The sequence below is a fragment of the Leptonychotes weddellii genome, chromosome 12 (assembly GCF_054177405.1).
Source record: "Leptonychotes weddellii isolate Sample4059 chromosome 12, ASM5417740v2, whole genome shotgun sequence".
Taxonomy (NCBI): domain Eukaryota; kingdom Metazoa; phylum Chordata; class Mammalia; order Carnivora; family Phocidae; genus Leptonychotes; species Leptonychotes weddellii.
The window spans coordinates 81,629,809-81,642,633 of record NC_138380.1 but is presented as its reverse complement, the minus strand read 5'-3'; the positions used below and the strand labels follow the sequence as shown (position 1 = coordinate 81,642,633).

At 41.1% G+C, this 12,825-nt stretch overlaps 1 protein-coding gene across 1 annotated transcript in view; it reads right to left on the bottom strand.

Annotated features, from left to right (window-relative positions):
• Window positions 1-12,161, bottom strand: part of NME8 (NME/NM23 family member 8) — a 27,637-nt gene extending 15,476 nt beyond the window's left edge. Inside the window, exons 1-3 of the mRNA XM_081799709.1 lie at window positions 12,094-12,161; window positions 11,954-12,011; window positions 11,544-11,751 (exon numbers count right to left, since the gene is read on the bottom strand). Coding sequence (XP_081655835.1) covers window positions 11,544-11,751; window positions 11,954-12,011; window positions 12,094-12,126 — 299 coding nt within the window. The 5' untranslated portion in view covers window positions 12,127-12,161. The remainder of the gene's footprint in view (window positions 1-11,543; window positions 11,752-11,953; window positions 12,012-12,093) is intronic.
• Between the last annotated feature and the right edge of the window lie 664 nt (window positions 12,162-12,825).

Here is a 12,825-nt window from a genome sequence, read left to right as displayed (position 1 = left end):
TCAGGAAGGGATTCTTAGGTTAAAATATGTAGAATGGGTAAGAGATAATGAGGCAAAATGGAGAAGAAAGAGCATTCCAGGCAAAAGGAATAGAGATGCAATGGTCCTGAGGCCAGAAGGGATTATGGCAAATGAGAAGACCAGCCGAGAAAGTGAGGGGATGCCTGGTATGAGATGAAGCCTAACAGCGAGGGGGAGCCAGACCATGCAGAGCCTTGTGGGTCATGGAACGACAAAGCCTCTAACCTAAATGCAGTGGGAAGCCTTAGGCATGTTGAAACAGAGGCAGTGACCACAATCTGAACTGTTATTTGTAAAGACCATTTCACCTACCATGTTTAGAAGAGTTAGAAGGGAGCAGATGTTTGTATACAAATTAGGGGCTATTCTAGAGATGACGACGGTGAGAGAGATGGTTGCTCAGTCTGTGGCACTGGTAAAGGAGATGGAAAGAATGGAAAGACGCAGATGAGTGTGAGAAAGACTTGGGTGGTGAAATTGACAGGTCCAAAGTCTGGAGTGGATTGGGTGTGAGGTACAGAGATGTCACTAAGCTCAGTTTTCTGTTTCTGTTAAGAAAGTGGATAAATTAAGATGTTAATCATCCAATGAGGTAACACTTAGAAGACTACATTTCCTGGAGAGGGGGCGCTCTGTTATTGGACCAGTCCCTTGTGAGAGGCCCTTCAGATAACAGAGAGGGGATGTCAAAGCACCAGCTGGATACACAAGTCTGGAGCTCAAGGTATAGGAATTAGCTGAAGACATAAACTTGAGTTCTTGGTATATAGGTAGTGACAACTGAAACTGTGTATGGAGGAAATTTTCTAAGGAGTGTATAAAGCATGATAAGATAAATATTTAAGGGCTGGATAAAAAAAGGTAAACCTGCAAAGGAGATGGAGGGGAATAACATCTAGGTAGGCAAAAGGGAAACCAAGTAACAAAGCCAAAAGAAGCCAATGTTTAAAAAAAAGTTAGCCTGGTGATGGGTATTAAGGAGGGCACGTATTGAATGGAGCACTGGGTGTTATTCACAAACAATGAATCATGGAACACTACCTCAAAAATGAATGATGTAATGTATGGTGACTAACATAACATAATAAAAAATAAATAAATAAATAAATAAAAAGAGGGTATAGCCACCACATTCAATACAGTTGAGAGGTACAGTATAATGAGCCTAAAAGTGGCCATATATGTAACAACAGGCTGGTAACTGGGTACACTAGAAACAGCAAATTTGCTTGAATAATCAGAGAGAAGGCAGATGGAATGGGTTGAGGCATTACTGGGATATGAAAAAAATGGAGTAAAAATAATTATGCAAACTTTTCTGTGAAATTTAGCTGTGAGATAAAGGAGAGAGATGGGTGGTAGCTGGAGAGAGGCATGGCATCAAAAAAAGCATTATTTTTTAATTGGAAACAGTTCATCATCTTCAAAGGTTAATGAGAAGGATCCAGTTGAGAAAGGTTTAAATAGATACTGCCACTCTAGTTACCATTTCCCACTAAAAGGAACCTTCCAACAATTCTGGGGACTTTCTAACGTCCCTTGAAAAAGCCCTTCCTGCTGAAACTTGCTGGAATGAATTTGTTGTCAGCTAAGTGTGCTAAGCAATACAAAGAGCCATGGTGGGAATATCTATATAAACAAGCGATGGCTTGGTGGTGGTTTTGTGGGCACAGACTGAGATTCTTAGATGAATGATTGTGGATATGGAGCAAAGCCTGAGGCATGACTGCACGAGCAACTGGTTGAGGTGCACTGGAGAAAAGTTAATTGGCAGTAGAAGTCAGGAATTGACAGGCCCGGATGTGGGTGGGTTGCCAGTGTGGATACTGCAGTCCCCAGGGGGATGGCAGGACAGGGGTTTTGAAAGGGGTTTGAGACCACAGGCCCAGTCATTGACAGGACTGATGTGAAGACCAGTAAATGACAGGGGTGAGGTGGGAGAGAAGGAAGTTTAGCCAAATAGCTAAGTTAGCAGGGAAAAGACCTCTAATTAGCAAGGAAAAGAAAGTTACTGAAATAAGAAGTAAAGGGAATATCAATTCTGCTCCTGGCCTCAAGACATATGATCCGAGAAAGTAGTCACCAATCTGGGCTGCTCCTAAGTAAGGAGACAGATTTAAGGAAAGTCAAGGAAATGGAGTAAAGGCTAAGAGCCATGATGAAAGATCTTCGAAAGTGTGCTAATTGCTCATCTCAATTCCAGATGTCACACAGTGAAAGGGTTTGCAAGATGGTAGAGAATTGCAAGAATTAGTCAGGAAAAGAATATTCTGAGCATGAGAAGGATGAACTATTCAGGGCTGGGAGGAAGGGTGGATTTATATTCCAGGCACTGGTTGCAGATAAGAGAACGTGGACTGGATGGTCCAGTTAAGGAGGGTGGGTATGGTCTCCTGATCAGAGCTGACCAACCTGGCAGGGTGACGGTGGTCCCAGGGCTCCAGACTCTATGTGATGGTCCCCCTGGCCAGTCTCTCTTCTTCAGTCCCATGCTCCTAACTGCTACTCACTGTTACTAATATTAGCCCACGAGCCTATTTTCGGGTGTTACTCACTCTGGTTCCCTAAACTATGTCTAGGCCAAGGGTCAGCAAACAATGACCCAGCACAGAGGCTGTATTTTGGCAAAGCTGAAAATACTATCTGGCCCTTTACTAAAAGAACTGACTGACCCCTCACCTAAATCACCAATCCTACATGTCCAACTTAGAGCAAGATCTGCAATGCAATTTTTAAAATTCAATTAACCCAGTAACTCAATTCCTTGAAATTGTTGCAAAAGCATTATTTCATAGAAGCAAAAAGTTCTACCCAAAAGTGTTTTTAAAATAATGATTTCTAATACAAAAAAATAATAATCCAAGTATCTAATAGTAGAGGAAGAGTCCAAGCCCTCTCTGGGAAGCCTTTCCTTATTATGTCCAATTCTCTAGCTCTATAGCAGCTGCACTCTGTGTCACATAGCTTTTAACTGTAAATACTCTCCTTCTGGAAAGTAGCACTTGTTATGTCTTCCTGATTATGAAGGTTGTATATTCATCACAGAGTATTGGGAAAATATGAAAAAGTATCAAGAAAAAACTACTGCATCCTTCCCCCATACTAGAAAGCTACTACTGATAATCTGATGAATGCTCTGTCTTCTTTCTACACATTTGTACATGCGGAGATAGAAGCAGCATATATTACAAAATAGTCGTCAGACAGATATGTCCTTGTATTAGTATACATGAATACTTAGAACCAATTCTCTGCTACTGGGTATCGAAGAAATTTCCAACTTTTCACTCCTATAAATAGTAATTCATCATACAAATCTCCAATTATTTCCTCAGGAAAGGTAAATACCATCTTATTTTTCTTTTTGAGCAACTCAATGAGTGGTTGTCTAATCTCCTCAACCCATTACACACTCCTAGAGGTCAAGTTATAAAATATATTAACAGACAAGCAAAGATAAGGCAAAAGAAATCTATGATTACTACAATCAGAAAATAGTCCCATGGTAATTTCACAATGCTACTTGCTATTTAACTGTAAATTAGAATCTGATAATATATTTGAGATGATAAATATTATACTTACAACACTAAAAAGAAAAACAGGTTCACATTTATCTCTAAATGGCTGCAAAGTCACAATGTTGTCAGCTTCTGCCTGAAAAAATATATTTTTATAAAAATATATATATAAATATATAATATAAATATATATATAAATATATAAAATATAAATATTTCATATAATAATAGAGGAAATATCCAAGTCACCAGATACACTATGTTGAAAAAATGCAGATCACACAAAATTTTTATTTTTATGTTTACTACAGCATTTTCTGAGTATGTTATAGTTGTTCTAAGGATCAAATTGCATACACTGGTGATTCAGGCCATGCACCATTTGGCCTCAGCCTTACTTCTCACTGTTCACTTTCTGGTACCCAACCTGCAGCCAAACTTACCTACTTCCAGTTTGCTATAAAACACCCATACTTTCCTCCCTCCTTACCTGCTCTTGCCCTTCCTTTTCCAACCCAGGTCAAGTGTCCCTCCTCCAAGAATTGCCTTGCTCCCTCCTGCTGCAAATCCTCTCCTGCTCCACATAGAACTTTACTACCCTTCCTTCGGGGGCTCCATTGTCCCTTTCAGTATTGTACCACCATCATATGGGCCTATCTAACTTCCTTTTTTTTAAGTGACTCTGAGATCAAGACCTGAGCTGAGATCAAGAGTTGGACACTTAACCAACTTAGCCATCCAGGCAGGGCGCCCCCCATCTCACTTCTTGTGACCAGATCTATGATGTTTCATATTCCCCTTTGCATATCACCCTCCTTCTGCAACAGTCATGGGGCCATATTTAAAAAGGAGCTTACTTTATCCAAATTTTTTGAGAGAAAGTAAGCTCAAAAGAAAAAAAATTAAAATAAAAAAAAGGAGCTTACTAAGTGCTTCTTGAATGAAGTGGCTGTCAAATTTCAAGGTTTTTTGTTTTGTTTTGTTTTTAATGTTTGTAATTTTCTTAAATTTTTCTCACAAATTTCACGTTGTCCTGGTGGGAGCTAAGATGGCAGAGTAGTAGGAGGACCCTAGGTTTGCTTCGTCCCTTGAACACAGCTAGATAAGTATCAAATCATTCTGAATATCCAAGAAATCTAGCTGAGGACTGATAACAAACTGCACAACTAGAGAGAGAGGAGGCCACATTGCAGAAGGTAGGAGGTGTGGAGATGTGATTCGGGGGAGAAACAGATTGCAGGTGCTGCAGAGGGGAGGGAGTCCTGGTCTCAGAGAGAGGAGAGAGAGAGACAGACAGACAGACAGACAGAAGAGCGCACAGGGGATCGAGCAAGGAGCACACTTCCCCAAAGGCATCGACTGGGAAATGAGAGGTTGATTCTTGTGAGTTTTACAACCAGCAGGACTCAAAGACTGGAGTTTTAGAGGTCCAGGTTGTGGCTGGAACAGAGCCCGAGGGCGCTGCAGTGCTCCTGTAGAGAAGGCAGGCAGGCAACCCCAGGGCCCACCTGAGACAGATCCCCCTTCTTGGAGCACATTTGGAAGAGGTGGTATTACCTCTCCTGGGACAAAAGAGCCAGCAGGCACCACTTCCCTCCCCCGCCCGTCAGCACAGGTGCGGAGACACTTGCTGAGGGCAGCTCATCTGGACACTGGCTCTTCTGTGTGTTTTGCCCCAAGCCACAAGCTCCTGACCCTGGTGCAACCACCCTTCTGGGTCAAACCATCAATCCCAGTGCGGCAAGACCCTCCCAAAGAGGACCAGCCAGGTCCCCACCACACCAGGTCCCTCAAGTTTGAAGTTTTAAAACTCAGCTGGCCTGGCTAGGATAGAACCCAAAGTGCCTGCACTGGTCCAGGCAGGCAAGCAACCCGGACACAGACTATGTAAGCAGTGATCTGAAAAACACCCAGAACACCCGAAGGGAAATTATTGCTCTTCTGGGACGGCTTTCCTGACAGCAGTGAACACGAGGTCCCTCCGCAGGGACAAAGGAGCTGGCTGGCTCCCCTGCCCCTCAGCATAACCCAACATCAGTAAACAGCACAGCGCTAACACCGCTGCCGACATCTCTTACAGCCAGCCCCGCCCCCCTACACTCTGCTGGTACTGCTTTCTTGAGCAAGTGTGCCTGAGAGCAAGGGCAGCAGGCCCTCCCCAAGAAGACCAGCACAACTCCCCCTCCACACACACCACTACTGACCACAGAGTTCTGCAGAGCCTCAGCTCTAGTGGAAACAGAGCACACCTAGTTAAAACTCAGCACACTCTGACCAAGATCCAAACACTCCCCGCTGCAGGCTAGGAGAGCCTCTGCAGACAGCTGACCTGAGGCAAAGAGCAGCCATAACACAGCAGCCGAGTGCACACAGCAATACCAGAGACACTTCCTGAGGTACCAGTCCTGAGCACTGTATGGCCTCTTCTTCGTAAAGCCATTACTCTCAGGGGCAGGAAACCAAACAAGCTTTTCTAACACACAGGAGAAGACGGAAACCTAGACAAAATGCCAAGACAGAGGAATTCATCCCAAAAGAAAGAAGAAGAAAAGGTCACGGCTAGGGATCTAACTGAAACGGATGTAAGCAATATGCCAAAGCCAGAATTTAAAGCAACAATCATAAGGATACTAGCTGGCCTTGAGAAAAGCATAGAAGACATCAGGGAGTCCCTTACCACAGAGATAAAAGAGCTTAAAACCAATCAGGCCAAAATGACAAATGCAAGAACTGAGATTTGAAACTGACTGGATGTAATGACCACAAAGATGGAAGAAGCAGAGGAATGAATAAATGACATAGAGGCTAGAATTATGGAAAATAATGAAGCTGATCAAAAGAGGGAAAGAAAAATCTTGGATTATGGAAGTAGACTTAGAGAACTCAGTGACTACATGAAAATAATAACATTCGTATCAAAGGAGTCCCAGAAGAAGCAGACAGAAGGGGGCAGAAGGTTTATTTGAGGAACAATAGCTGAAAACATTCATAATCTGGGGACGGATACAGACTTACAGATCCAGGAGGCACGGAGAACTCCCATCAAAATCAATAAAAGTAGGCCAACACCAAGACATATTGTAGTTCAATCTGCAAAATGTAGATATAAAGAAAAAAATCCTGAAAGCATCAAGACAAAAGAAGTCCCTAACTTATAAGGGAAGATAAAAAGGTTAGCAGCAGATCTCTCCACAGAAACTTGTCAGGCCAGAACAAAGTGGCATGATATACACAATGTGCTGAATGAGAAAAATCTGCAGCCAAGAATACACTATCCAGCAAGATTATCATTCAGAATAGGAGAGATAGAGTTTCCCAGACAAATGAAAACTAAAGGAGTTCAGGACCACTAAACCAGCCCTGCAAGAAATATTAAAGGGGACTCTTTGAGTGGGGAAGAAAGACCAAAAGCAACAAAGATTAGAAAGGAACACAAGAAATCTCCAGAAAGAAGGACAAAACAAGTAATAAAATGGCACTAAATTCAAATCTATCAATAATTACTCTGAATGCAAATGAACTAAATGCTCCAATCAAAAGCTATAGGGTGTCAGAATGGATGAAAAACAAGACCCATCGATATGCTGCTTAGAAGACATTCACTTTAGACCTAAAGACACCTGCAGATGGAAAGTGAGGAGATGGAGAACTATCTATCATGCTAATGGAAGTCAAAAGAAAGCCAGAGTAGCAATACTTATATCAGACAAACTAGCTTTTAAACCAAAGACTGTAATAAGAAATGAAGAAGGGCACTATATCATAATAAAGGGTTCTATCCAACAAGAAGATCTAACAATTATAAATATTCATGCTCCTAATTTGGGAACAGCCAATTCTACCAACCATTTAATAACCAAAATAAAGAAACATAAGAATAAAAAATAAAAAAATTTAAAAAATAAATTAAAAAAAAATAACCAAAATAAAGAAACACATTGATAACAATATAATTAACAGTAGGGGGCTTTAACACCACACTCACAGCAATAGATAGATCATCTAAGCAGAAGATCAACCAGAAAACAAGGGCTTTGAATGACACACTGTACCAGATGGACTTCACAGATATATTCAAAATGTTTCATCCTAAAGCAGCAGAATACACATTCCTTTCATGTGCACATGGGACATTCTCCAGAACAGATCACATACCAGGTCACAAATTAGGCCTCAGCAAGTACAAAATGATTGAGATCATACAGTGCATATTTTTGGACCACGATACTATGAAACTTGAAGTCAAGCGTGAGAAAAAATTTGGAAAGACAACAAATACATGGAGGTTAAAGAACATCCTACTAGAGAATGAATGTGGCTTAACCAGGAAATTAAAGAAGAAATTAAAAAATACATGGAAGCAAATGAAAATGAAAACATGATGGTCCAAAACCTTTGGGATGCAGCAAAAGAGGTCATTAAAAGGAAATATATAGCACTACAGACTCCCTCAAGAAGCAAGAATAATCTCAAATACACAACCTAACCTTACACCTAAAGGGGCTAGAAAAAGAATAACAAATGAAGCCTATAGTCAACAGAAGAAGGGAAATACTAAAGAATAAAGCAGAAATAAACAATATAGAAACAAACAAACAAAAAACCAGTAGAACAGATCAATGAAACCAAGAGCTGGTTCTTTGAAAAAATTAATAAAATTGATAAACCCCTAGCCAGATTCATCAAAAAGAAAAGAGAAAGGACTCAAATAAATAAAATCATGAATGAGAGAGGAGAAATCATAATCAACACCACAGAAATATAAACAATCATAAGAGATTATGAAAAATTATATGCCAACAAATCGGGCAATCTGGAAGAAATGGATAAATTCCTAGAAACATATAAACTATCAAAACTGAAACAGGAAGAAATAGAAAACTTGAACAGCCCAGACCCATAACCAGCAAAGAAACTGAATCAGTAATCAAAAATCCCCCCACAAACAAAAGTCTAGGGCCAGAATGAGATCATTTGGTAGGGTTTTCTCTAAGAGATGTTTTTGCAACCTAAGGCAATTGTTTTCAAACTGGGATTTCTGAAGGTAACCACTGTGAGGAAGCCAAGAGAGGGTCCCTCAGCCACAGGAGCTGCGCTGTAATCTCTCTCTCTCTCTCTTTTTTTTTTTAGCATACTGGATTCCACATGACTTTCTTTTCTTTTTTTCTTCAAGCTTCCACAGTTTAGAAAAAAAAAGGAAGGAGGTGAAAGGTACTAATCTATAATATTAAAGGACAGAAGTTAAAGAATATATTTAAAAGCAGTCTAGGTATCATCATTACAATGTTTATATTATAATAAAGTATTAACAATTAGAGTATTTAATAATATTATAAAAGAACTGCAATAAAGAATATTCACTGAATTTTCATTATAGGTACAATGTTAGTACAAGTCTTTAAGTCTTTTAAAAGGACATGTAACAACAAAAAAATTATACTGGCCACTTAGCTTGGGTGATTTCAACCTCACAGGCTGCTCCCAATAGAGGTTTAGAGACTATATTAATTCTTTTCATCCTTTATGGGCAGGTCATAGCAAAAAAACAGCATCAATTTATATGAATGTGCTATTGTTGAGTGTGCTCAAATTTAACAGAAGAGAAGCCATTCAGGGATGCACAAAATTTTTTGTTCTTAAATTCAACAGATGCTAGTATTATGAAGAGTAATATGAACATATTTTGGGAAGAACTTACTAGCATTTCCCAGTGGGATGGCTATAGTAATAGAACAGATTCCTTGTGGAGTGAGGAGTTCTGTCCGGCTGGGGTACTACTGGGAGGACAGTCAGAAGTCACTGGGTTGGGAGGAAGCACCGTTAAGACCTACATCCCCACACAGCTCTGAGGTGAGCTGAACGGGGCGTCCAACGCACCAAACGGTCTAATTCTCCTTCCACACCCACCCCTCCGCCACCACAGCAGTGCCTGGCTGGCACATATTATCCAGGTTGGTTTCTACCCAGACTCTACCAACAAAGAGGGATTTAACACGTCTAAAGCACCTGGGAACACAGCATCAAGTTACACCTTCTCAGTATCTAAGGACTTCTTGCCTTGCCTTCCTATGCCCAAGTTCCCTTCCAGGTAGCCTGACAGGTGTGCAGGGAGGCTGCCTTTTTATTGGTCTCCCCACTATCTCAATTCCTTTTTAGACACTGGAGTTTTCCCATGATTCCTAGCCCATGAACTTGCACTCCTACCACTTCCAGACAAACTTCCCTAATGCCAACTGCCAGGACTCAAAAGAATTTTCCAACCCTCGATTCTCCATCATCCATTTGCCAACTGTTAGAGCCTTCTGATACTGTCTTTTAACTTGTGTTAACCTGTGCTACTGTATGTGGCAATCCCCATTAGGCCCCATTCTGTGTCCTCTGACCTTCATTTTTCCTCCCTGCCAAGGATTGAGTCTCAAATCATATTCCAGATCCATTCAGGTGGCTCAGAATGAAGCAGGCTGTTACAAATTGTCACCTTTTCAAAAACTGCAACACTCTTACTTCAGAAGACAAAGTCAACATCTGGATAAAAAGATTTAACAATTGTAGGGATGCCTGGGTGGCTCAGTCGGTTAAGATTCTGTCTGCGTTTGACTCGGGTCATGATCCCAGGGTCCTGGGATTGAGTCTTGGAGTCTTGCATCAGGCTCCCTGCTCAGTGGGGAGCCTGCTCCTCCCTCTGCCTGCCGCTCCCCCTGCTTGTGCTCACTCTTTCTGACAAATAAATAAAATCTTAAAAAAAAAAAAAAGATTTAACAATTGTATATAGCCACCTACTCTCTTGAAGAGAAAAAATAATGAGGTGAGTTTCTAAGCCTTAGGCTGCTTAACTGTAACCCTGAACTAAGAAAAAGAAGTCCTATAAAGAATGTATCCGCAGAAGGGATGGACAATCAAGTTAAGGTCAATCAACAAACTCATCCCAACGTCTGGGTTGGGAAGGGTCACAGAGAGATTCTACACATGAAAACATGCAAGGGGTTGAGGTTTCATGTTTGCATTAGGGACTATGCATTTTAGGTGTAAGAAGTAAAGATGTGAAATCAGTTATCTGCTTCTGCACCTTAGGTCTAGCTGGTTTGGACTTGTTTCTGCCCAACAGAAATAGAATGTGGGCTACACATATATTTTTAAATTCTGTGGTTCTAGTAATCATAGTTAAAGACCAAAAAGAAACATGTGAGAATAATGTAAAAATATATTTTACTTAGTCCAAAATATAGTCATTTCAACATGTAATCACTGTAAAAGATTATTGAGATATTCCATTTTCCTTTTTTCATACTAAATCTTCAAAATCTGGTGTGTATTTTACATTTAGAGCACATCTCAATTTGTAGGCTAAATCTGAATCAGAAACCATTGATTTGTAATTTGATTTCATAAAATGTATAGTCCAAAAAGGTAGATGCACATACCCAAGTTGTTCCAAACAACTTAAAAAGTTTTATAATTTCTGAATTGATTGTTGGCTTTTAAATTTAAATTTAAATTAATTAAAGTTAAAAATTCAGTTCCTTGGGTGCACTAGCCACATTTCAAGTGCTCAAAAGCCATTTGTGTCCAGTGGCCACCATATTAGACAACAAAGCTCTAAGCAGGTGATAACTTGATGTGCACAAATTGAATAATCAATAAATGAAGCCCAATAAGTTTAGTCATAATACTTTAATCCCTCATCACATCCGGGTGACAAGTGAGGGGAAAATCACCACCATTGGAAAATTGGTAACTGGGTTGTTAAGTGCCCAGAGACCTTCCCAATGCTATCCAGTAAACAGCATTTGCAGCCCTGATTCTAAAAGACATACACTGAACATCCAGTCAGGTGAAAAGAAACAGATCAACAGACAAACATCCATATGTATACTTTCTGATGTTCACAACTATGGTAAACAACCTCAACACGATGGGAAATGGGATAAAAATTGTGATTGGTTCTCAGATCTGGTAGAACTAGATATATAGTAAAACTGCCAAGTAAATATTGTCCATTACTGAAGAGTTGGCAGGTTGTTTAAAATCAGACACTTAAAGACAATATTTAAACACTTGGAAGTATCAAGAAAATAACGGTTTAATGGAAATGAAATCCTTACTACAACAAAATGCAGAAGTTCATCTTCGTTCAGCTCATTTTTCAATTTTCTGAATAAAGTTTGCATTGCTTTGCAAGGTCCACACCAGGCTTGGTAAACGTCGATCACTAGAAGATGATCATATTTATGGGGGAAAAAAAAAAAGAGTCAAAGGATCTAGAATAGCAGCTTATCCCAACGCTGGGGCCGGGGCCCAGATGAAGCAGGTTTTTACACTGCTAGTGCGGAGGCGACTGGGGGGGCGGGGAGGCGCATGAGGTGCCCTGGGCCGAACTCCTAATGGCTGGACAACCAGGCGAACCCCAGTACCTGTCAGGCCTTTGTTCTGCAACATTTCATCCCACAGGCTTTGACTATTAACGACTGCCTACAAAAAGGACGCTGCTGTAAAGGGGTCTTCAAGGGCCAACGCGCCCCAAAGTAAAAGACTGTTGGTCGGTCATGCTCACCTGTAACTGGATCTCTCGCTTTTTGCCTGCCATTTATCCACTATCACAGGAAAAAGGGAAGACAAATAGAAAATGTTGAAGAGGAAATTTAAATGATGTCATTCCCTACACATTCAAGGAGCATCTTAATGCCCCGTAGAAATTCTCCGTCGGCAGTACCGGATTATACACTCTCCCCTTTCGTGGGGAGAGGAGCCAATGCCGCTGAAGGATTCCTCGGGCTGGGCTCGACGCTAAATGCCTGCATCGGCCCTATTATCTTACTCTCCCAATAATCCTGAGGCAAGTTAGAATGTGAGGAAGTACATTTCCTCACAAATTTTTCTTTTCCTGAAGTTTCACAGAGTGTTCTATTTTCATTTGCACACGTGTTAATTGCCTATGGCCGTGCTCATGCAACCTTCTCGGGTCCCTCTCCACGAGGTTTAATATTTAGAACAAGACCCTAGGGTGTTCTTGAGCACATCATGAACTATCCGCGGTGTTAAGTCAGTGAGGCCCAAACGGCCCATTCCGTGGCGTCAGGGGCGCTCAGTGTGGCTACGCCTGCGTGTGTGACAACGGACCTGGCACAAAACAAAGGAGTTATTCGGAACAACGAACTACCCCCGAGGAAGGGTGCTGGATTCTCCAACAAGCCTTACACAGAACACGTCCTCCTCTAAGCTACACCTGGACGTTTACAGGAACGAAAAGGAACAGTCCCCGAGGATCCAAACCAGCCCCCTGGGT